Source organism: Sebastes umbrosus, chromosome 16, assembly GCF_015220745.1.
Source record: "Sebastes umbrosus isolate fSebUmb1 chromosome 16, fSebUmb1.pri, whole genome shotgun sequence".
Classification (NCBI taxonomy): domain Eukaryota; kingdom Metazoa; phylum Chordata; class Actinopteri; order Perciformes; family Sebastidae; genus Sebastes; species Sebastes umbrosus.
In genome coordinates, this window is record NC_051284.1 from 3,590,001 (window position 1) to 3,614,790 (window position 24,790).

Below are 24,790 nucleotides of genomic sequence, written 5' to 3' on the forward strand. Positions count from 1 at the left end.
ATTAAAAGAAGAAGAAGAAGAAATCAAGGGACATGAAGGGGTCGTGTCCAGAAGGGAGCCTGCAAATTGCAAAATTTGATCTGAGATCTGCGAAAGCTGTCGCGAGACTCGCTGCCCGACAACCTATCCTAACCTAACAATTAGAGGTCAATGCCTAGCCTTATTACACGGCTTTGTTGAATACTCGATTCTGATTGGTCAATCACAGCGTTCTGCGGTCTGTTATTTCTTTATAGCAGACCGCTGCTATGTATAACAGACCGTTGCTATGTATAACAGACCGTTGCTACGGACGCAGTTCTGATGTCGGACTCTGGTGGACCCTTTTTGTGTCAAATTATTGATTTCTTAAGTGAGTAGCCGTGTAATCATCGGGATAATGTACAGCTAGCGGGTCGTTGTCGTGAAATAAACAAGCATCGCCCTGTCGGGGTTTATTTCACAATAATGATCGGCTCGCTGTACATTATCCCTTACTTAACAATTCGAGATCAATGCCTAACCTTAACAATCTCGCGAGAGTTTCCCCAGTTTGCGGGCTCCCTTCTAGCCACTACCATGTGAAGGGAGGTAGGCGGGGGTGGCCGACGGTCTGAGATGCCGGTGCTCTAGTGCAACTAGTTTCCTATCTGCAGCTGAGTGAACACACTCATTCATTATCATTTTGACAATCTTTGTATGCATTTATTTCTTGTTAAACAAACATGTCTAATAATTATTTTGTGACCTTGGCTGAACCGGAGCGTCCGTGGTTTCCGTTGAGCGGTCTGCTGGCACGCCCCATCAGTCATTCCCCCATCGAAGTGGATCAATGACGCAACACAGTGGTCGGATATTGCTTATCCAGACATCTATACATATTGATTAAATCACCAGGTAGCGTTAGGTGCTTCGGGTCTATGGACGAGCTCCAGCTGATGGTGAACAAGCCTCGTTAGGGGACCATAAATCTTATAAATAATACACCTGTGATTTCATCATTTCACCCATATTACACTTTAAAGGAATACTTCACCCACAAAATGACCATTTGTATATCAATTCCTCACCCTGTGTTACCTTGAATTCTAGAAGAAAACTTTGTTTTTTCTCGCATGCCTCCACGGTGAACAGAGAATTAAAAAACGGAGAAAAGTCTTGATGAATTGAAGTAAATGGGGTCGCGCTCAACAACAGCAAAACTATATCAAAACATCCATTTACAAACTCCACTACACAACTCGTGCAGTACAATCCAAGTCTCGGAAGAGTCTCGGAAGAGTTTAAAATAGTATGATTTTGGCAAAGATACATGTGTTTGGGAAGTAGTGAGCATACGACTGGATAAATGAGACTTTGACTATTCTGCACGAGTTGTGTAGTGGAGTTTGTAAACATATGTTTTGATATAGTTTTGCTGTTGTTGAAGGCGACCCCCATTTACTTCAATTCATCAAGACTCTTCTCCGTTTCTAAATCTCCATTCATCGTGGAGGCTTGAGAGAAAGTTTTCTTCTGGAATTCATGTAACACAGAGTGAGTAACTGATATACAAATGATCATTTTGTGGGTGAAGTATTTCTTTACATATTGTATATATAAACCCGTATCAACTGATAATACTGATTCTTGGTTAGAGAAGAACAATTATAATCATCTATTTATAAGGAATGTAATCCACCCCAAAAACAGAAAGTGATTTGTTCAAAATGATTGTAAATATTAAAAATGATTACATCAACTTTATAAATGCAGCTATTGCAAGGTATAATTGTGTAGATATCTACAAACTGTAGTTTAAAAACACGATGTTATTAATGTTTGACAGCCAGAAACAATCACATTACAGAGAGGAAACTGTCAGAACTTTGATAAGGACAGAGGTATTATTATACCACTATAATTTGTTACATTCTTGTTGCTATTCTCTTCCTCTTTTGAACAAAACAAATCCATTAAATGAACATAAAACACTCAAAACAGGTCAAAGCAGACTGAATTATTACAATAGCATAAAGAGGAAGCGTTCTGCTTCACACTTAGATACATTCATTTAGTTTCATAAATTACTTTGTTGCAGAATTAACGGTTTCAGACCGCTCCAGTGTCTATATGACGTCACACATTCGAAGGTTAAATGGTTCTCCTGTTACTGGTTTAGTTCTGTTACTGATGGTCTCTCCCGGCTGCTGTCGAACACATTTTGTTTCCGCTGTTTTCTGCGGTTCATTTTGGACAGATCCTTATCGAACACCTCTCCAGAGCGCAGAGCGGACACCAGGTCGTCAAACTCACCGCCCTCCTCTCCTTCATTTGCTTTGGCCCTCTTCGCCTCCCTGTCTTTCTTCAGCTGGAGAAGAAGAGAGAGAGATCATGATAGCAGAGGGTGGATGGATGTACTGTACATTTATCCAGGAATGAGGTGATCATCAAAAATGTTCTGATGAATGTACATAAAATGTACAACACTTAACACTTTTATTTCTCTAACCCAGGGATCAGCAACCTTTACTATCAAAAGAGACATTTTAGGCAAAAAAAAATCTGTTTGGCGCCGCAAAACATCTGAGCATTGTAATGAAGGTAACACAGTTTGCAGTCTAAGTATATAGTATATAAGTCTAATGCAGTGAGGGCCAAAGTGCAAATGTACTACGGAGTATTAGGGCCACATTGAGGGAAAAAAATCTGAGATTTCCAGAATAAAGTCATAATATTACGAGAAAAAAGTAATAACTTCACGAGAAAAAAAAATTTGTAATATTACGAGAATAAAGTCATAACTTAACGAGAAAAAAACGTGGTAATATTACCAGAATAAAGTCATAACTTTATGAGAAAAAAAGTCGTAATATTACGAAAATAAAGTCATTTTTTACGAGAAAAAAAGAAAATAACACGTAAAAATTACTACTTTATAATATTATGACTTTATTCTCATAATACTACGACTTTTTTTCTCTTAAACCTATGACTTTATTCTCGAAATTTCAGATTTATTTTTTTCCCTCAATGTGGCCCTGATACTCCGTCGTACCATAGACCTACAACAATGATAAATAAAAATGAAAATGTAAACAAAAAACAGTTATTCATTTCCATTTTTATAAATCCACAGGGAGCCACTGGAGAGGAGCTTAAGAGACGCATGTAACTCCAGAGCCGCAGGATGCTGACCCATGCTTTAACCACTACGTAACAAACTCCAATCCAAATACATTATGTATTAGGGCTGTGTATTGGCAAGAATTTTGCCAATACAATATTTTTCTTACGATACGTATCACGAAACAGGGCTTACGATTTAATATATTGTGATATATTGCGATACTGTAAGTAAGGCGATATATTGTGATTTTTTTTATCTAATTTTAGAAAAACTGTCGTAGTATAAAGAGCACACCAACATATGTATAAAATCTGAGTAAAAAAAAGTTAAATTTTTTATGCAATCAGATCTGCATTTGCATTTATCACAGTCATGTAACATCCAACATCACAGCACTCTCTGAGCAACACAGAGAGACTGATGACGCTTTTATAACTAGCAGGTTGACTAATGTAACGCTCTCCTTTCTGCTCTACCAAAGAATACAATAAATCAGCTACAATTAATGTTCTTCTCTTTTAGTTGTTCCGCAAAGCAGAACAAAAACATTTCTGCTTTCAGCTGCTGGAACGACCTTCAAGAGGAACTGAGAGGAACTGAAAATATTGATGTTTTTAAACGTAAACTAAAAACCCATCTATTTAGTCTGGCTCTTATGTAGTGTTTTAAAATTTTACGGTATTATTGTTTATACTTATTTTATTTATCATCATCATTATAGTGTTTATTTGACTCGACTTTGTTTAATCAACATTTTATTGCTGATCATTATCATCTCTTTTATTCTATTTTATTTTATTAAAATTGTATTATTTTAATACAATCTGCTTATTTTGTGTAGTTTCGTAATTTGTATTTATTTATTTTTATTGTTTTTTTTATTTCCTTGTATTTTATTTATCTTTTATTATCTTAAATACCCATCTTTTATTGCTTTCTTATTCAATTAACTTTTATATTGGTTGTTTGGTGTGCATTAGTCTCTAAATCCATTTTTAACATTCTACATTTTGTCAATTGTCTGTACAGCACTTTGAATTGCATTTGACTTTTTTGAAAAGTGCTATATAAATAAAGTTTGATTGATTGATTGATTGATTGATTGATTGATTGATTGATTGATTGATTGATTGATTGACTACTTTGAGAAGGCACATACACTGAGAGGGTGCACCTCTTTGCAAATGAAATAAAGAATTGACTGCGTTTATCTTTGCCTGTAAACTATTAATTAATTGATAGTGTTTTTGAGAATCGATACAGTATCACAAAACATAATATCGCAATATTCGATTTTTTCCGATATTTTCTTACACCCGATCATGTATCCTCTCAAACATCTCTCTCTTATCTGAGCTGATAACGTCTTCTAACCTGCGCCTCTATGAGTGCCCGTTTCTCCTCTTCCTCCTTGCGTCTGGCCATGTTCGCGTTGTCCCGTTCGGCCTCTGAGAAAGCTGTGAGGAAAGTGACGAAGATCCCAAAGAACGAATCCGGCTGCAGGTTGGACGAGTCTTCTCCAAAATGTTTCAGTGCCTTCACAAACTTCAACAAGAGACATAAAGGGTGGAAGGTGGTCATTTGGTCAGCTGCTTCATTCTGGTCCTTTTGCTAAAGGCTACAAATTAACTTCATGTACTATGTCAGAGTTTCATAGAAAAAAAGGGTACTGAAGGGACATTGATGCTGTAACGTAAGGTGAAGGCAAACATGAATATTCAACCCATTGACAGATTTTAATGGAATTAAAGCAATTTGAGAAATACACTTATCTGCTGGACCCAAGAGTGAGATGGGAAGATAGATATCAAGATATCGTGTCTACAGAGCTGGAGTCAGGACATAGTTAGCCTAGCTTAGCATAAAGACTGGAAGCAGTGGTAAACTCCTAGCCTAGTGATGGTGTTGGAGAGCAGAGCACTGTCTAATGGTAGGTATCCACAGGGGCGTTTTTTGGACACAAGGGGTCGCGCTGCTTCCCGGCATCAGATGCTTGATGGCGTCACGATAGATGATTGACAGGTGTGTTGCTCTGACTATATCCATTTCGCGTGGAGAGGAGTTTGTGTTGCTCTGGCTCTATCTATTTCGAGTGGAGAGGAGGTTGTGTTACTATGGCTCTATCTGGTTGGCGTGGAGAGGAGGTCGTGTTGCTCTGGCTCTATCTATCTGGCGTGGAGAAGAGGTTGTGTTGCTCTGGCTCTATTTGTTTGGCGACGCCAGGAAGCTGCTTGACATCCTCCTGGATCCACCTTCTCACATATGTTCACATTATATGTATTCATTTTTGTGATATGGATTGTCTATGTTGCATTTTCATCATGTTGTTACTCTGTACACACGACATCTATTGTACATCTGTCCATCCTGGGAGGGGGATCCCTCCTCTGTTGCTCTCCCTGAGGTTTTATTCTATTTTCCCTGTTAAAAGGTTGGTTTTTCCTTATCCGATGAGAGGGTCGTTGTATCCTGTACAGATTGTAAAGCCCCCTGAGGCAAATTTGTGATTTTAGGGCTATACAAATAAAATTGACATGACTCTCGAAAAGCACCGCAGCACTACCGGAATGCATTGCACGGCTACTTACATATACAATGAATGGGAGGTGTAGAAATGACGGATCCTGTGGACACGCACCATAACACATTGATTCAAAATCTCCCATAGATGTTCAACTGGGTTTCTGGTTACTCAATGTATTTACACCCTCAGACTGCTCAGTGTTATGATGATGTTACATGTTTTTGAAGGCAGAAGCAGAAAATAAATGTGAATAACAGTTATCTGTTGCCCACTCACCACTTCTTTGGCTTCAGTGAGTGACTCCTCTACGTCAGAGAAGCTGAAGGAGGCCATGGTGATGAACTGACTGACCACAGGGACAAACTTATCGGTAGAACCCTTAGAGGACTGACCCTGCTGGTACTGTAGCTCCTGGAGATGGACAAACACAGATACACACACATACACACACACACACACACACACACACACGCACACACACACGCACACACACACACACACACACACACACACACACTGATTTCACATATGTGAATATTTTCCACACATGTGTCTTTTGCTTTTCTTTACGATTTACAACTTTATACAATATCGAACAGCTTTTCAAGCTCTGCTGAGCTCACTCACCGCCTCAACACTTTTGAGGCCAGATCTCAGACTGCCAATGTCCTTCTCCAACTCTGTCATACTGGAGAGACGGTGAAAGAGGTAGAGAGACACATGGGAGGGTTAGAGATCATGAGTAACATGACAGCCATGTCAGCTGTATCACACATAATAAAACAACTTTTTTTTTACATTTGTGGTTTTAGGGAGTGTTGGAACTGGAACTATTTCTTGGGGAACAGCAATTATTCGATATTATTCATCATTACAATACATTATTAGTTCTACGTCATTATAAAAATATAGATGCATTTCTACGGGGTTCAGTGAGCCCCCTGAACGCAAACTGCGCCTGTGAGTTAAAATTGCTAAAGTCGATATGCAGCGAACAACTATTTGCTACCCTCTATGTGTGTTGTAATCAGAGCTTCTCTGTGCTTTGTTGACATAGCCGGGCTGGCCACGCATGCATTTATTGCCTCATTTGCTAGCTCACAGCCGCTGTGCTGCACTGCTCTCATACGGCGGTTACAGTTGATAACGCTGTCCTACCCACCCTCCAGTTTAACAGTGTTAGCTCTGTCAGCACTTTTGCCGTGTTTGGCACTGTTAACGCTGTTAGCACTGTTAGCTGGCTCGCCATCGCCATGTTGAGAGCCGTTGAGAGGCGATAGAAATGCTCCCAATACCGTATTTAGCACCTTTAAATAGCTTGCTTCTAGTTTTATGAATATGACTAAACCAGGCTCACAATATATTTAAAGTAACAGTGTGTAGGATTTGGTGATATCTAGTGGTGTGGTTGCAGATTGCAACCAACTGAGTACCCTGTCGCTCACTCCTCCCTTTCCAAGGCTGTACTATAGAAATATGGAGGAGCAACATGGCGGACTCCGTGAAGAGGACCCGCTCCCTATGTAGATATAAAGGGCTCATTCCAAGCCAAGGAAAAAACTATTCTTATTTTCATGTGGTTATTTAATATACAAATATACAATTAATATTATATTAAATTTCTGCTAATAAATCCCCCGAAATGCTACACACTGTTCCTTTAAACCCCCATTATTTCAATAGACTTGATTCAGTATTATTTCAACAATGCATGTGTGTGTGTGTGTCTGTTCGTTCTTACTTGACTTTAGCAGCTTCTGGCACATTCAGTAGCTCTTCACTGAAAGCTGTCACCTTAGGGTACTTCTTTTGCAGCACAGTGATCATGTAGTGGAGCAGAGTGATGTTTCTACAGACACACACACACACACACACCATTCATTCATCAGTTATCACTTCGCAGTGGCTATTAGAAGAAATAGATCAACTTGCAAATAGACCTTTTTCCACAGCAGACATTTGACTTGTCATAGCAGGAAAGCACAGGTGTTACTGATAACATCAACGATCTTATTATAGTAACATCACTGAGTGTTCTATTCAAGCCATGACAGTGTGACAGCCAGCATGAACAATACCGGGTCCCTGTATTATTTACACCTGCTTCCCCTACTGCCACATGTCAACGCCTCTTCTGTGAAAAAGGCCTACGATGTACAAAGCCATGTTGTGAACTGTACTTGTCAATGCTTGACTTGGTGTCAGCTATCTTGTTGAGACTGGACACTTTAAATCCATAGGCATTTCCTCGTTGTCCTTTGTTCATGTAGTTCCCGAAGGCTAGGACCACCTCCAGGAGCTGACGAAGTGTCCCGCTCTGAACCATCTCCCTGGACGCAAGACTCAGAGCTGAAACCACAGAGACGAAGAGGGAATGTCATATATGTTCACAGACAGAACTGAAATCAAATATTGCAACATCTAATATTTTATCATATCTCCAGCAGGGGATATAAAACTGAATTTAAAGAGGACCTATTATACTTTTGTGCTTTTCCCCTTTCCTGTAGTGTTTTATATACATATAGTTTTTGTGCATGTAAAAGGTCTGCAAAGTTGTAAAGTCCACGCCAAACGGGAGTTACTCTCCCCCACAGAAACACTGCTCCTGAAACACCTCGCTTGTCCCGCCTTTTCTTCCGTAAAGTGGTGATGTCACCAAGTAACACATTTTGGCTAGCAGTTAGTTTGTCACACCCTCAAACAAAGTTAGCGGAGCTGGAGCGGAGTCTGAAGACTTTGGTTCGGTTGACCAATCACAACAGTGGGCCAGCTGACCAATCAGAGCAGACTGGGCTTTTTTGGGATAGGGCGGGGCAGGAGCTCAAACAGAGCGTTTCAGATAGAGGGTAAAAGAGCTGCTGCAGCACAGCCAGTATGAGAAAGTAAAGCATTTTTTTAACATTAAATCATGTAAACATGTTCTCGTAGAAACCCAAAATACAAGTATCCAATGAAAATAAGCGTAACAGGTCCTCTTTAAAGACACTAATGCATTCATCCATATTAGTAACATGTACCTTAGGTTCAAATGTAACCCTCCACTCATTCATTTATTCAATGTGAACTAATGACCCTTCGGGACAGAAAGGATTACCTTTGATTTTAGGTTTGACATCAGCCACTCTTTCAGCAAACTTCTTCTTGAAGTAGAGAGACTGGAGTCTCTGTTGGTAGTGGTTGATGCTGGATGAGGACACAAATTAGACAGCAAAACTGTGAGTGGACCCCAGAATGTCTCTAAAGAGTCACTGGCAACATTGTAACAGTACTATTTTGTATATCACTTGATATAAATCCCTATTTGATGAAACTTACAAACTAGAGCCGTCAATCGCTTAAAATATTTAATCGTAAATAATCGCAAATTAATAACAAGTTTTTTATCTGTTCAAAATGTACCTCTCTTCCTACCCTTATCCCCCCTTCTTTTCCTTATTTTCTTTGATACTGTCATGAATTCGTCAACTTTGGAACCAAAGACAATATTTAAAAAAAAATAGTCTGACAGAAATGTGTTTTTGTTTTCATTGGAAATGTGTTATGAGACCGTTAATTCATGAACCAACTTGTTCCTCCCAACTCGTTGAACTGGGGCTGTCAATAGATTAAAATAATTAATTGCGATTAATCTCAAATTAATCACACATTTTTTGTTCAAAATGAACCTTAAAGGGAGATTTGTCAAGTATTTAATACTCTTATCTACATGGGAGTGGGCAAATATGCTGCTTTATGCAAATGTATGTATATATTTATTATTGGAAATCAATTAACAACACAAAACAATGACAGATATTGTCCAGAAACCCTCACAGGTACTGCATTTAGCATAGAAAATATGCTCCAATCATAACATGGCAAACTGCAGCCCAACAGGCAACAACAGCTGTCAGTGTGTCAGTGTGCTGACTTGACTATGACTTGACCCAAACTGCATGTGATTATCATAAAGTGGGCATGTCTGTAGAGGGGAGCCTCGTGGGTACCCATAGAACCCATTTTCATTCACATATCTGGAGGTCAGAGGTCAAGGGACCCCTTTGAAAATAACCATGCCAGTTTTTCATCACCAAAATGTAGCTTTAAAACTGAGCGTGCTACATGCATGTAGATGAGCAGGGCCTCGCAATGATAAGAATATATTTTTGTGAGTTTGTTATTGTTGATAATACATTATGAAAAGTTTACAAGCAATATCATTTTAACATATGGTTTCATCTGTGTTGTACAAGTGCAGGGTTGTTACAGACCCGAGATATGTAGGCATGTTTGAAAAAATACCCATGCATATAATGTTTAAGTCAGTATTGTGTTAATACAACATGCAGTATAATATGTAATTATACCATGAGTTAGTGACACTCTGACCTTTGGCCTCTGTTCAGCAGTGCTGCTATCTCAAACATTCAAGGTAAATTACTGTTTTTGTGTATGGAGTCTGCTGGCTTTAAAGAGAGTGATATAACGGCTTCAGTTCCCCGTCAGAAAGGGCTGTCTGATGGCGAGGTAAAGCGATACAAATATTCTAAATATAGCGTACACTTAAACTGATATTGTCACACACTAGAGGTATGATTCTCGCTTCGGGTGCAAGAGGTCCCGGGTTCAGATCCCGACGAGCCCCCATATGTCACAAACTGGCTCAGGGAATGTGACAAAAAGGGAGTCCACGCAAGGTTATATATAAACCAAACAATTTATTATTTATTATATATTCCTGCTTGTAATTGCGACTGCTTGCTCGTTCAACACACTGTACAGCTGTGATATAGCATACATACATGTAGTCTGTTATGGTCTTTCCATGTTGAAAGACGTATACAGGCTAAGTGTTGCTGCGTGCGTGTGTGTGTTTGTGTTTCATTGTGTTTACCTGCTCATGTCATACAGGAAGCGGTCTGCTTTGGCCATACGTTCCAGCTCATGCTTGTGTTCTCCTAACAGCTCAATGTCACTCTTCTCAGGAACAAACTTCAGAAGCTTCACACACAGACACACACACAAACTATCATATGTGCATTTCATTTGATAAATCCTTTATGTATTTATTTATTTATCAGACATGTATGAGTCCAAAATAAATAAGAATGTTTCAATTGAACTGATCCAATATTATCCCCAAATCCAAAAGGGAATAAAGCTGCTAAAATCTTCTATATACAGTATATGTATATAACAATACCAACATATATTGTTACGTAGTACATCAGTACAAAAGCCTATGTTGCGTTACTTTGTATGTTCATGTGCATGTTTACCTGCTCCAGCATGTCTTTAGGTAAGTCCTCCTGTTCATCCATGGTCAGGATGGCATGGCGGATCTCCTCATTGGGCAGCTTCAGCCTGTAACACATTCATTTAGATTACACTTTTTCATACAAAGGTTTTTTAATTAAAAGAAAAGCCCTAAAATAAGATGATATGATATGTTGTGTATGTAAACAACCCACTTAACATTAAACTGACACCAAACAAAATGTGAAAACCCCTACAGTACGCGTAGAGTAGGGTGTGAAGTTCTTCTGACTTTGGTGACTTCCAGCGATAGTATATCAATAATGAAACCCTGAAACATGGCCCTCTAACGAAAATATCTGGCCCCCCAAAAATAACCTGAAGCTTTCCATTTTGTAGTTTGCATTAAAACTTTTACATGATACTTCATAAATCTACTGTAGATATAACAATGTAAATACAATGCTAATTTAAATCCCAATAAATGTGACATTGTCACATCTAATAATGAAGAGAGGCGTACTATTTGAATAGTACATGAAGCTGAAATGAAGTCTAACAACTTTACAGGTGGCCTATTTGACCATAACACATTTGTGTCAGAAACAATACTTTAATTCATAAATCATAAATCAAGCAGGTCACTGTTCATTGTGGGTGTGAAAGCCATTTTTTGCCAAATAAACTGCTGTAACTATGGGGTGTAAGAAAATATCGAAAAAATTGAATATCGCGATATTATGTTTTGTGATACTGTATCGCTTCTCTTAAAACACTGTATTGATTATCAATTAATATTTTATAGGTAAAGATGAACTCAGTCAATACTTTATTTCATTAGCAAAGAGATTCAGCCTCTCAAAGTAGAGCTGTGATGATGGATGTTAAAGGGACTGTGATTCATGCAAATGCAGATCCCACTGTTCAGATTGTAGAAAAAAGTAAACCTTTTTTACTCTGATTTTATGCATATGGTGGTGTGTTCTTTATCCCTACGACAGTTTTCCAAAAATTGTTTTTAAAAAATCGCAATATATCTCTTACAGTATCGCAGTATATTGAATCGTAACCACGGTATCGTGATACGTATCGTATCGCCAGATTCTTGCCAATACACAGCCGTAGCTGTAACACTGTTAGTCTAACTTTTTAATGAGAATTTATGACATCTGCCATCATATACGATCCTAAAACAGTGTTCTTAAATGAACCAAAAGAAATAACAATAAAACCATAGTGAGAACATACAGGCCCATGTTTCTACTGTGCCTGTAAAAAACTGGCCCATGGTGACCCCTGCCCTGTGCCATCAGAATCATTTTTTTTAAAATTGCTGTAGATTGTACACATATGGCTTTAAATACAGACTTTTTCTCATCTAATTTCCTTTGGAGTTCTACATGCCAGTGGGCTGAATCTGCACCTCCTCCCCAAACGTGGAGTACAGAGGATGCACAGCAGCACAAGGAAACACAAAGGACTTCATTATACTAACAGCAACAAACAGTGTCCGTGTATAACTTCCATTATCGACAGCCTACGTTGTTGTTTTCATTCATTCACTGACCGTGAGAGCAGAATGTTACAGTTCTGTGCTCGGCGGCCATCGATCACGGACAGCTCCTTGACTTTCTTAATAGCATGTTCATCCTCAGCATCCTTCTGCTAATACAGAGAAAGAGTTAGACAGAGTTAGAATGCAACAAAATGCAGAACAATATATAATACAAGACTGGGAACTTGTCATTTAGATAATGACAATATCATTATCTTGAGATAACATAAAGAGATATAACTTCATGAAGGAAATAAGATGTAGCAGTGTTAAATATGTGACACAATGAAAATAACTATATAAATGTATGTATATATATGACACAAAGAATAGATGAACATAAAGTAAAAGGCAAAAGAGAAAATGACAGTGTTGCTGAAGACATGGCAGGGATGTGATGTGTTTAGTTTCAGTGTGTAATACTTGTGGTTTCTGGTATGCTGAGAAGGTCCTCTGGAACTCCTCTAGATCCAGAACTTTGAACACCGTGAGATCATCGATGTCTTTCCATATGGTTCCTTCTATCTTGTTCTGAAACAAACAATAATGCATGTGTCAACATAATCTTAATTCAGGGTCCAAATGACATCCTTTCCAACTGCAACTCACAGCTGTTTACTCTTAAAGAAGATATTCATTCACTGATTAGAGGATCAGTCTGATGTCATTCTAGATATTTTTTACTGTCAACAAATCCCACGAAGACCAAAACCTACAATGTGTTAGTCTGTCTCTCAATACTGTCTGACTTCCCTCTATGGCTCTCAGCTCCAAGCCCATTGGTTCCCACTGAAGATGCTCACAAATAGGAGGAGTATTCAGCTGGTTGCAATCTGCAACCACACCACTAGGTGCCGCCAAATCCTACACAATGTCCTTTTAAAATATTTGACTCAAGTGTAGCTTAATGTCATGTGATATGCTACTCCAGCACACTTTAAGAACAAATATTATTTTTGGTGGCGATCCTGACCATGATCCGGATTCAGGAACTTCTTTTAGGATTCCGATCAGCCAGAACATTAAGACCTCTGGGTATAACACATGCGCAGTGTAACTGATGGCGCGTTGATAACGCTTGACCCCGCCTCTTTCCGTCAGAGAGAGAGACATAGAGAAAACAGGGGGGGTGTGGAGGAACAACTGCAGAATCTGCATTTTTTCACATTAAACTCATTGAAATTACAGTTAAGTTCGACCAAATCACACTTGGTGATTGTTGGAAAGAGCAACAACGACGGTTTAGGTGAGTTTTATTTTGTTTCTGTCCAGTTTGAATGACGTGTTTTACGATGCTCCGCTACGTACAGCTGATCTCAACATAAACAAAAATACACATGGATGATGGCGCAAGCTTAACAGAGAGGGGGGGAGGCGATCGTGCTCGGGCAGCTTGGCGGAGGTCTACGCTCACCGGGTGCCATCCTAGTTAGCACATGAATTCCTGAGTTATGGCCAAAAACGTGTTTTATGAGATCACAGTGACCTTTGACCACCAAAATCTAATTAGGTCGTCCTTGAGTCCAGGTGGACATTTGTGCCAATTGAAGAAATTCCCTCCAGAAGTTCTTGAGGTACCGCTTTCTTGAGAATGGGACGGACGTGAGGTCACAGTGACCTTTTACCACCAAATCTAATCAGGTCATCCTTTAGTCCAGGTGGACGTTTGTGATCATGACGGACAGATGTACGGACGGACGGAAAACCCCAAAACATAATGCCTCCATAAAGGCAGTAACAATAGCAGTTGTAGCAGCAGCAACAGTAGTACGAATGGGTCTGGCAGTAGTCAGTGTACCTCAGGCAGTTTGTTCCAGTTGAATGACTTCAGTGGGTTAGCTGGCTGAGGAATATTCTTCTTCTTCTGGGCAGTTCCTAGTGGAGCTCCTGGTGGAGGAGGTGGGGCAAACGGAGACACGCCAAAAACTGGTGGGCCTCCTAGAGGAGGGGGTGGTGGGGGAGGAGGAGGAGGAGGAAGACCAGGGGTGGTCGGGACAGGACCAGGAGGAACTAAACCACCAGCAGTCACAGGAGGTCCTCCTGGAACACTGGAAGTCTGAAAAGAGAACAGACGTGTACTCATTATGAACGAAGACATCATCATTGTGAAGCTGTGAGAAACTATAGATCATACATGAATTGTGTGAATGTGTGTGTTGTTGGGGCACATACAGAGCTGAGCTGCTGCAGCCGAGCAGACAGTTCTCCCAGTTGCAGTCGAGCTTGCTTGTGGTCGTTGCTCTCTCGCTCCAGCTTGTCCTTCATCTTGTTCAGCATCACCATCATGTCCTCTTTCTCCTCATTCTTGGCCTCACACTCCCTCTCTTTCTTATCGAAACGCTGCTGTAAGTTCTGATGCTCTGGAGAGAAGGGAAGGAGAGGCAGCTGGGAACAAGTGGCTTATGGGAGGTTGTTCATTCTGTAAACTAGGGTTGAGTTATTCAAAGTAAACAGTCAATCTGGCAGCATCTGTTCTTATTTACCATGATTTGGGTTCTGAGTTGCATGCTTGGACCCTGATGTACCAGCTTTGCAGGTCTAGTTTGTTTCATTGATTACATAGTGAAATTAGCAAAGTTACTAACTACTAAGCATTTATTCCCAGCTGATCAAATAAGCAACATGTAAAACTGAAAGAATAAACTGTTTTCGTGTGACTTAATGAAAACATAAAAAGAAAGGTAATATTGTCTTGATTTTATTATTCTTTTGTGCATGGTGGAGAAACATATTGTATATATTCAAACTGACCAGTCCAGCCAAACTCTCCATTTCTCTCCTTGGTATGTTTAACAGGAGGCAGCATTCTAACCTCCCCCCACCCCCCGCCCCTCCACATGCAGTATACTGTATATATGCATGTATTTGTGTTTACCTTTTCTCATTTTATCAGCTTCTTCTTTCCATTGTTTGACCTCGTTCTCCTTGACAAGCCTATAGACACACACACACACACACACACACACACACACACACAACTGAAGCGTTACTATGTTGCATATGTAATGTTACTATGTCGCATACATTATGTTACTACATCGCGTATGTAGCTTTACTATGTTGCTTAGGTAACGTTAATATGTGCCATACGTAATGTTACTATGTTGCATACGTAATGTTACTACATCGCGTATGTAGCGTTACTATGTCGCATATGAAACAATACTACGTTGCATATGTAACGTTACTACGTTGCATACGTAATGTTACTACATCGCATATGTAGCATTGCTATGTTGCATATGAAACAATATTACGTTGCATACGTAATGTTACTACATCGCGTATGTAGCGTTATTATGTCGCATATAAAACAATACTACGTTGCATACGTAACGTTACTACGTTGCATACGTAATGTTACTACATCGCATATGTAGCGTTGCTATGTTGCATATGAAACAATACTACGTTGCATACGTAATGTTACTACATCGCGTATGTAGCGTTACTATGTCGCATATGAAACAATACTACGTTGCATACGTAACGTTACTACGTTGCATATGTAACGTTACTATGTCGCATACAAAACGTTACTACGCTGCATACGTAGAATTATTACGTCACATATGTAATGTAGCCTACTTTACTACGTAACAAATATTTATTTTAACCAAACCACGATCTTTCTCTAAACATAACCTAATAGTTTCCTGTGAAAACAGAAGTTTATTTTAAAAAGAAAAACATTTCACAAACAAAACTGATGCTAAATATTTATTTGACCATATTACATCATCAGCAAGAGGTGCATTTTGTTAGATAGCTGTACATTTATGGTTAATTATTCAAATCAATGTTGGGTTGATGACACAGTATTTCTCTGAATCATTCAGATTTTGTGGGATTACTACTAGAACTATAAGGACTACCATTCAGAGTATTGAGCAACCCTGAAAAATATTGTCTGAATGTGGAATGTGTAAACTGGTGTTTATCCTAGAGAGCACTGTTCCACTGGTTCTGTTTGACTCTCATCTGCCGTCATGACTAAAACCTGTAGAGTTTGCAGCACTAATGCTCCTGCCCCAAAGTTAGGAACCCCGGGAACTTACATGCGTACAATATTTTTTACGTTGAAGTCTTCCAGTGGAGCGACGTCAGGGTCTTCACCTTTGTCCGTCTGCAGAACCAGCTGCTGAACTATCCGGTCCAACAACACCCAGTACTGGAGTGTGGTGCTGCTCTGCTTATCTGCAGACAGATAGAGAGAAGAGCGGCTACAGTCATGGGTCAGTTGATGGTGATTCAAAAAAAGTAAATAAGTAAGTTGTAGGCAGACAGGCGGTCTTACGTGGCAGCATGAGACAGTGCTGCAGTGCCGACAGGAGGTGAGGGTAAGCTTCAGTATGGTTCAGCTTCTTCTTGATCAGCTCAAACATCTGGCTGGCACTTTTAGTTTCTATGTGGACCTGAGGAAAAGACATTCATCAGCAGGTTTATACACTGCACCGTTACTCCTACTACTAATAATATTCAGTGTGTGTTAATATGTTATTTTAGCTGGTAACTGGATCTAAAGGACGTAATATAAAGAAAACCTTTGGACAGTGTAAAGGTTTTTCTAAAATAACTCACAGTGTCGAAACGTTTGGACATCACAAGCTCGTCTTCATTCCTCAACATCTCAAAGAAGTCCAGATGTCTGCAAACAACATACACAACATACTCAAAATACAAATATGTTCCCCTGACCTGTTTTGTTTTTGTTAGTTCCATGACAAAGTATTGATGTTTCAGAATGCCAGCGCAATGTACCTGTTCAGGGTGGCGTTGTCATGGGAGCGCAGCTTGTCAATGACCGGCTGAATGCCCAACATCAGAAACTCATAACGCAAATGGGTGCGGAACTCCAGACTGGTCTAAAAACACACACGAGAAGAACATCAGTTGTGAATGCTTGAAGCATGTGTAAAAATACAGGGACTACATATATGTGCATGAGATATAACCCATTATAGTGTCACTGAAATACCCTGCTTCTGTATTGTTGCTCATGTCAACCCACTAGTTCTGCCTGTCGATATCTGTCTATCGCACTTATTACATTATCGCCTGATCGCGATTATTTGAGCTGTCCGCGATCATTTTGCATTTTTGGATTCCACAATCGAGGGAATTTAAAGCCAATGTTACGAATGTGGCAACAAATAGAAAGTGAATTAGGTGCGTATTCATCCGCTGGGTCAGTGGTCAGCAACCTTTACTATCAAAAGAGCCATTTTAGGCAAAAACAAAAACAAAAAAATCTGTCTGGATTCACAAAACATTTGAGCATTGTGATGAATCATAGTCTAAGTATATAATATATAAGTCTAATGTAGTGAGGGCCAAAGTGCAAATATACTAAGGAGTATTAGGGCCACATTGAGGGAAAAAAAAATCGGAGATTTCCAGAATAAAGTCATAATATTATGAGAATAAAGTCATAACTTAACAAAAAAAAAATTGTAATATTACGAGAACAAAGTCATAACTTTACGAGAAAAAAGGCATAATATTGCGAGAATAAGGTCATAACTTTATGAGAAAAAAAGAAAATAGCAGGTAAAATTACTACTTTATATTATGACTTTATTCTCATATTATGACTTTTTTTCTTGTAAACCTATGAATTTATTCTCAAAATCTCAGATTTTTTTTTTTCCTCAATGTGGTACCATAAACCTACAACAATGATAAATAAAAATGAAAATGTAAACAAAAAACAATTATTCATTTCCATTTTTATAAATCCACAGGGAGCCACTGGAGAGGAGCTAAAGAGACGCATGTGGCTCCGGAGCCGCAGGTTTCAGAGCAAAAGAGAGAGTGACGGTGGATGTTCTCAGAGCAGACAGGTGTTGGCGATCGGGGAGGAAATTAGCAGTAAAGTTGTATAGTAGTAATAACTGTACGGTGTAACCCCGAAGTAAGCATCAACTTTGGCCCTTGAGGCAAAACAAAGTTTCCCTTGTACCTCCCGACCACCGTCTGGAAGCTGAAGTAGTGTTTCCCTGTTGCATATTGACTTTTGAATATAAAATCAAACATCCTTCTAAATCAATTAACTGTCTTGGACCACACTTAGTACTTGTGTTTTACATTTTTACACTATTTCTTGTAGTGTGTGGTTTGTTTATGTGCTGCTGCTGTGATATGCAAATATCCTCCCGGGGATAAATAAAGTATCGTAAAGTGTCTTTCAGTCTGTCTGTCTGTCTTTCTGTCTCTCTGTCTGTCTTTCTGTCTCTCTGTCTGTCTGTCTGTCTGTCTGTCTGTCTGTCTGTCTTTCTGTCTGTCTGTCTGTCTGTCTGTCTGTCTGTCTGTCTGTCTGTCTGTTTCTCTGTCTGTCTGTCTGTCTGTCTCTCTGTCTGTCTGTCTGTCTGTCTGTCTGTCTGTCTCTCTGTCTGTCTCTCTCTCTGTCTGTCTGTCTGTCTGTCTGTCTGTCTGTCTGTCTGTCTGTCTCTCTGTCTGTCTGTCTGTCTGTTTCTCTGTCTGTCTGTCTGTCTGTCTGTCTGTCTCTCTGTCTGTCTGTGTGTCTGTCTGTCTGTCTGTCTGTCTGTCTGTCTATCTCTCTGTCTGTCTGTCTGTCTGTCTGTCTCTCTGTCTGTCTGTCTGTCTGTCTGTCTCTCTGTCTGTGCTGAAGATAAGGGGGCCAACTCCTATAAAAGACCTTTGACATCACAGACTGATTCTATGTGAAACAGAGAGAGAGACACACAGCTGGTTGTTCACCTCTCCTGCTCCCTGGCTGAGCACAGCATTGATGAAGGACATGATGGCAGTCTTCAGATTAACTTCATCTCTGTAGCGGCCCGTGGATCTATCCAAGTCTGTCAGCAGGGTCTGCACACAAAGCAGAGAGGATTTACACCAGTTATACCATTATAAAACATGTTTGCTGTACGCATCAGATTGGCCTCAAAATAATGAAGAAATCCCTGTAAACTGTTATGTAAAATTGATACACATTTGATATGTGAAGTTGATTATATCGGTCATCTTAACAGAGAAAATAGGTGTAGAAATGTGTTGGCTACTGGTCGTGGACTCAAATAGAATGATGTCGATCACTTTTTGTCACAATTGGATGTGAATATTAATTTCCCCAAGAAAAGGGAAAGAAATCTGTTTCATCCACATCTCCACATTTCCTTGCAGAGGAATAAATGAAGCACACAGGAACAAAGCAAGAGCAGACCTGAAAGCGTGTTCTCTCCGAAGCAAATGTCTGGTAGTGCAGCATGGCTTCTAGTACTTTCTTATGGCCTCCTGGCACCAAACACACTGCACCAAGGATCTCTAACACTGCAACCTGGGGAGGGAAAGAAGAACAGCCAATTGCTAACGAGTAGGAGATAAGAACTTAAGTATGTAAAACTAGATGGTTCCTCTGCTTTAAGAAGACAAGGAGAGTATTATTTTTTTAAATTATTACATTATGTGCTGAATTTATTACATTATTAAAAAAAAAATTGCTAAGTTTATAATGTAATAATGTTTTCATAATGTAATAACTTATTACATTATGAATAAAACTGTCATACGTTGTGCGCTCAAGGTTTTATTACATTATGTGCTGATTATTACATTATGAGCTTTTATTACATTTAAATTATTACATTACACGCAGTTATTACGTTATGAGTTGCTACACCCTCTCTCATCACAGCGTAGAAAAGCACACTGCTATCGCCAGATGAGTGACAACTTTGTTGCTGTCTTAGCTAGCTCACTAATTCCACCGTGCTTTAATGCTACACTGGTTACAGAAAATGAGCAGAAGGACCACCACCTTCTCACTCCCAACTCGTCACATACCGCCGGTTGGTCAGTGCCCCTCGGCATCGGAGACCGACGCACAGGTAACCCCCTCTTGCGTTACTTTTGGACAAACCGGGGACGGCGTGTCAAGATACACTCGATACATGCATGGTGTCCTTTCAAAATAAACCTCACAGGAAGTTAGGTTTAGGCAACACAACCACTTAGTTAAGAGTTAGGAAACAGTTGTGAACTAAATTTCATGTGACATAGCAAAGGGTCTGAATGTCAGTGTGATATCTCAGTTGTTTCTTTTTAACAAATGTGGAAACATTTCTAAAATCCTGTTTTTGCTTTGTCATTATTGGATATTGATTGTGCCGTGTGTACCTTGGTTTTGATGTTCTCGGTGGTGAGACTTTGTGTGATGATGTTAATGCTCTCAGAGTGACCCAGGACGTGAGCTCTGCCCTGAGAGTTGTTCATCAGAGATTTGATGCAGCCAATCAGCGAGGTGTGGATCTCAGAGTTGGTCGTCTCGTAGTCCATCGACTTGAGAAAATTCAGGATACAGGACAGGCCATCCAACTCAATGAATCGCGTCACAAACCTGGTGGAGATAAATCAGAATGGCAACGTTAAGGTCATTCTTTAGGTCACTGCAGTACAGTACAGAGGAAGATGAAATGAAACATTATATTTTCAGAATAACGTGTTAGAACTGGAACGGTACCTCATCGGCTGCGTCCTCAGTGCTGTCTTTAGACCATCTATGATCTTACGTCTTCCCTGCTCGTCCTCATTCTCCAGCGACAGCAGAGTCTTCCTCTGGGAACAGAGGGGTCGAACTAAATAATGCCTCGCAACTCTACACAATTCCAAATAGGTTATGTACTCACTCCGAGGCAATAATGGAGAGAGTTTGGCTCATAGAACTAAATGTTGGTGGTTTATAGTGTAGGATCTGTGATCTCTGATATCAGCTGATATTAAGTTACAAAAAAACTGTAACTCAAAAGCAAATATATATCAATATAGTATGTACAACAATATCTAAAAAATTGTAATTAAATTATTTTTACATTTTTAAAAATAATCAATATTTTCACATTTTATAAAGAAAATTGGTAATAAAGCAAAATCTGTGTCTGTGAATAAACTGGGAACAGCAGGATTAAAACAGAGAATTCACAAAGGCTCATTTGCAAAGAAATGAGACAATTTTATGCTAAATGTCTGCATATTACCTCATTTAAATACATGCTAATTGCACAGGAGCACAGAGACGCTATTTGCTTGGCGGTGCGTTTAGGGGTGCATTTCTCCCTTTGCGGATGCTTTGAGAAATATGCGGTTTCTTTATGTCTTATTTGTGCAGATTTAGCAGAAGCCGCGCAATCCTTTTGTGAATTCACCCCAGAGTGTTAGCCTATACTCACAGCAGCCATGGACGTGAGCTGGTCAATATAATACTCTGGCCATCTGGTTGCTCCTTTATTCTCCTCTGCTTCCTGCAATACACACATATACACACACACAGGTCAGAGTCATGGAAAGAAATGCAGCTGCCCAACAGCGCAGGATGTATAAACTACCAATACAGATAAATTGCCTGTAGTCATAGTTTCTTACCAATTTCTTACTACAGTAAAGCTGCCATTTCTTCTCTGCTGGTAAAGAAAACATGGCAGCTCTGTTCTCATCTGTGAGGTCCAGTTCATCCTGGGATAGAAGAAAGAAATGAATGATAAACATAAGAAGAAAGCTGTTGAATAATTATGGATGTTTGAATGTACGTAGGAATAGCCAGTGTTCAGAAGAGGAACATTGACTCACCACCAGCTCAGTGAACATAGAGTCTAGCTCTTGAGGGGGGGGCATGGGCAGGTTGGGCTCCAGCACAGCCATAGTGTTCATGTTTTCCTGGAGGTGGGTGATCTCTGGTTGGTCACTTCCATTGAAGCAGCAGGAAAATAGAGAGGACATGCTACGCCCCTGGGGCGGCTTCACACGGGACACCATGGTTACAGCGGGGGACGTCACCAGAAGTACTGACTGAAGAGGAGGACAAAACGTATTAATCAAATGTGTTGCCATTTACAGCAATTCCTGTGGTCAGAGATCTGACTAGCTTAATGTTTGAATGAAGCGTTGATAAGCTGCTAAAATAAAGTAAAACATTAAACCAAACTGAGGACAATGGTGAGACAGACAAAGAGACATCTAATAAAATAACATCAAATAAAGTATTAAATTTTTGGAAAAAACATTTTCCTTAATAATTGATACGTTTACAAAGTTTCTAAAATAAGTTCGATAGACATTGTTTGACACATCATTTATATCATTTCCTGTTTGTAAATTAATTTCTTATACACAATCTCAACGTATCATCATACAACGGTTTGTATGATATTTTACAAAACGTTGTTCCTCATTTTTCGTACGTTTTCCTACAAATTTCTAACACGTGACGTGACAATTTCTGCTCCAGTCTTTTCAAAATAAACTTCCGTAGGTTTAGGCAACTAACCTACTTAGTTAGGTTTAGGAAAAGATCGTGGTTTGGGTGACAAATAAATCAACGTTGACTTCTGGTTTCACATGATATACGAACACGTCTAAAAAAAAGTGTTTTTTGATCCACTACACCCATACTTCCTGGTTCAGAATTACGTGGATAGAAATACAAATACAAATTGATTTTGTTGGATATTTATGGATCACAGTGCATTACTTTTTGTAGGTATAGCTACTATTGGTTTATGAGAACAATAGTACCAAAAAACAGAATACTATGAAGATTTGTGAGGTGCCTTTTACACATTTTAAAATGTGATTGATAGATGGCCACTTCATTCTTGACATAGACTCCTAATAACTCATAAAGTGTCTACTGTACACTGGCTGAGATATGAATACAATGGATGTCCATAGGATTAAGAAGTCGTCTACAAAGTATTACACCCAATTTGACATAAAAGTCTATTGTGTTGCATTAACCCTGTAGGAAGAGATGTGAATAATGTTTTTCTGGGATATCTCACTAAAGGATATATTCACAATTCGTGTTAGGAAGAGATCTCTTAATAGCAGAAAGGACAGGATGAATGATTACAGCAAGCAAAACCTGTTTCACTGTACATGTGGCCATGTGAGTATTATTTTAAGACAGACTTGAAAAAATTAAAAGCCAGGAAACTGCTGGAAATTGCATACATAATGATATATGAATGGTAGATGTCACAGAAACCTTTTTACCTTTTCTTTTTTTTAGATAAAAAGTGATATCTGCTGCTTAGCATTTAGATCAAAAATCAGATTAACAATACATTGATGCTGAGCACATTCATTCTTCCCCTAATGACCTCATGGGCTTGTGTCCGGCACCACCATCAGGACAGACATTTTTAGCTCACCTTGGTTAAATAAAGTCAGTTGAATTGTAAGTAGGGTGTGTATTGGCAATAATCTGGCAATACGATACATATCTTGATTCAGAGTTTATGATTCAATATATCGCGATATATTTAGATTCTGTAAACAAGGCGACATATTGAGATTTTTAAAATCTAATTTTAGGAAAACTGTCATAGAATGAAGAACACGCCACCATATGCATAAAATCTGAGCAAAAAAAGTTTATTTTTTATGCAATTTACATTTATCACAGTCGCTGTAACATCCAACATCAAAGCACTACTTTGAGCGGGCGCATACACTGAGAGGGCACTTGTCTTTGCAAATTAAATAAAGTATTGACTGAGTAAATTTTTGCATGTTAACTATTAATTAAAACTCAATACCGTGTTTTTGAGAAACGATACAGTGTCACAAAACAAAATATCGCCATACTCAATATTTCGGATATTTTCTTATACCCCTAATTGTAAGTATGTTGCTCCATTTAACACTTGTGTAACTTTAGTTTTGCAGGCTTAAATGAACTCTGCACACTTAACATGACTTTTTATTTTTTTATTTTTTTTTTTTTTTATTTTTTTGGGGGCATTTTTCCATTTTTATTGAGGACAGTGGATAGAGTCTTGAAAGGGGGGAGAGAGAGAGTGGATGCGGAAAGGGCCACAGGCCGGATTCGAACCCGGGCCGCCGCGGTCAGGACCAAGCCTTGATACATGGACGCCCGCTCTACCAACTGAGCTAACCTAGGCACCCCCTTAACATGACTTTTAATCATGTTTTTGTTTTTTTAAAGATACAGGTTTGATGAGCGATCAGATCTCCAACAACAGAACACAGAGCTTGAACTAATATCCATGCATTATTATCACAGCTTCATACTTCCTATCTGTTAAACATCAATTAATAAAATGAACATACATAATTATTGGCTTGCACACCCACAAACATGTCTCGAACACTGTGCATGCTGCACAAACACGTATCTCCTATCCTATCCGTCAACACGATCATAATTGAACTCAACACAAGCTAACACAACTAGACAGACATACATTCATTTGGGTGTGATTAACAAGCCACGAATGGAACAGATGAGTCATGAGGTGTGGCTGTGTGTGTGCCTGTGTTTCATCATTTATTTAAAGGGTTTGATTGATGATAGAAACAGCACTTTGGTATATTGGACCATGAAAAATAGTTTTAGTGTTAGCTG

At 39.2% G+C, this 24,790-nt stretch overlaps 2 protein-coding genes and 1 long non-coding RNA gene across 6 annotated transcripts in view; 1 reads left to right on the top strand and 2 right to left on the bottom strand.

Annotated features, from left to right (window-relative positions):
* LOC119504411 overlaps positions 1 to 14,607 on the top strand; it is a 17,219-nt gene extending 2,612 nt beyond the window's left edge. The window contains exons 2-3 of the long non-coding RNA XR_005210561.1: positions 13,530 to 13,536; positions 14,596 to 14,607. This is a non-coding gene — a long non-coding RNA (uncharacterized LOC119504411). The remainder of the gene's footprint in view (positions 1 to 13,529; positions 13,537 to 14,595) is intronic.
* LOC119474418 overlaps positions 1 to 24,790 on the bottom strand; it is an 813,351-nt gene that overhangs the window by 186,549 nt on the left and 602,012 nt on the right. The gene's annotated exons all lie outside the window — the stretch shown is intronic.
* The window catches only part of LOC119504360 (disheveled-associated activator of morphogenesis 1-like), a 41,078-nt gene continuing 16,947 nt past the window's right edge, over positions 660 to 24,790 (bottom strand). For 2 of the 4 annotated variants that reach the window (XM_037796440.1, XM_037796439.1), the window contains exons 2-26: positions 21,991 to 22,209; positions 21,787 to 21,876; positions 21,594 to 21,665; positions 20,888 to 20,982; positions 20,545 to 20,764; positions 19,592 to 19,705; positions 19,126 to 19,236; positions 17,167 to 17,270; positions 16,987 to 17,053; positions 16,703 to 16,820; positions 16,464 to 16,602; positions 15,281 to 15,339; positions 14,578 to 14,765; positions 14,204 to 14,461; positions 12,829 to 12,936; positions 12,418 to 12,515; positions 10,874 to 10,958; positions 10,489 to 10,595; positions 8,710 to 8,798; positions 7,793 to 7,961; positions 7,354 to 7,461; positions 6,240 to 6,300; positions 5,889 to 6,023; positions 4,463 to 4,633; positions 660 to 2,329 (exon numbers count right to left, since the gene is read on the bottom strand). In XM_037796440.1, the coding sequence (XP_037652368.1) occupies positions 2,129 to 2,329; positions 4,463 to 4,633; positions 5,889 to 6,023; positions 6,240 to 6,300; positions 7,354 to 7,461; positions 7,793 to 7,961; positions 8,710 to 8,798; positions 10,489 to 10,595; positions 10,874 to 10,958; positions 12,418 to 12,515; positions 12,829 to 12,936; positions 14,204 to 14,461; positions 14,578 to 14,765; positions 15,281 to 15,339; positions 16,464 to 16,602; positions 16,703 to 16,820; positions 16,987 to 17,053; positions 17,167 to 17,270; positions 19,126 to 19,236; positions 19,592 to 19,705; positions 20,545 to 20,764; positions 20,888 to 20,982; positions 21,594 to 21,665; positions 21,787 to 21,876; positions 21,991 to 22,176 (3,153 nt within the window). In that variant the 5' untranslated portion in view covers positions 22,177 to 22,209 and the 3' untranslated portion in view covers positions 660 to 2,128. Of the gene's footprint in view, positions 2,330 to 4,462; positions 4,634 to 5,888; positions 6,024 to 6,239; positions 6,301 to 7,353; positions 7,462 to 7,792; positions 7,962 to 8,709; positions 8,799 to 10,488; positions 10,596 to 10,873; positions 10,959 to 12,417; positions 12,516 to 12,828; positions 12,937 to 14,203; positions 14,462 to 14,577; positions 14,766 to 15,280; positions 15,340 to 16,463; positions 16,603 to 16,702; positions 16,821 to 16,986; positions 17,054 to 17,166; positions 17,271 to 19,125; positions 19,237 to 19,591; positions 19,706 to 20,544; positions 20,765 to 20,887; positions 20,983 to 21,593; positions 21,666 to 21,786; positions 21,877 to 21,990; positions 22,210 to 24,790 lie in introns of those variants that run through there. The other 2 variants (XM_037796441.1, XM_037796442.1) reach the window with 2 other exon arrangements.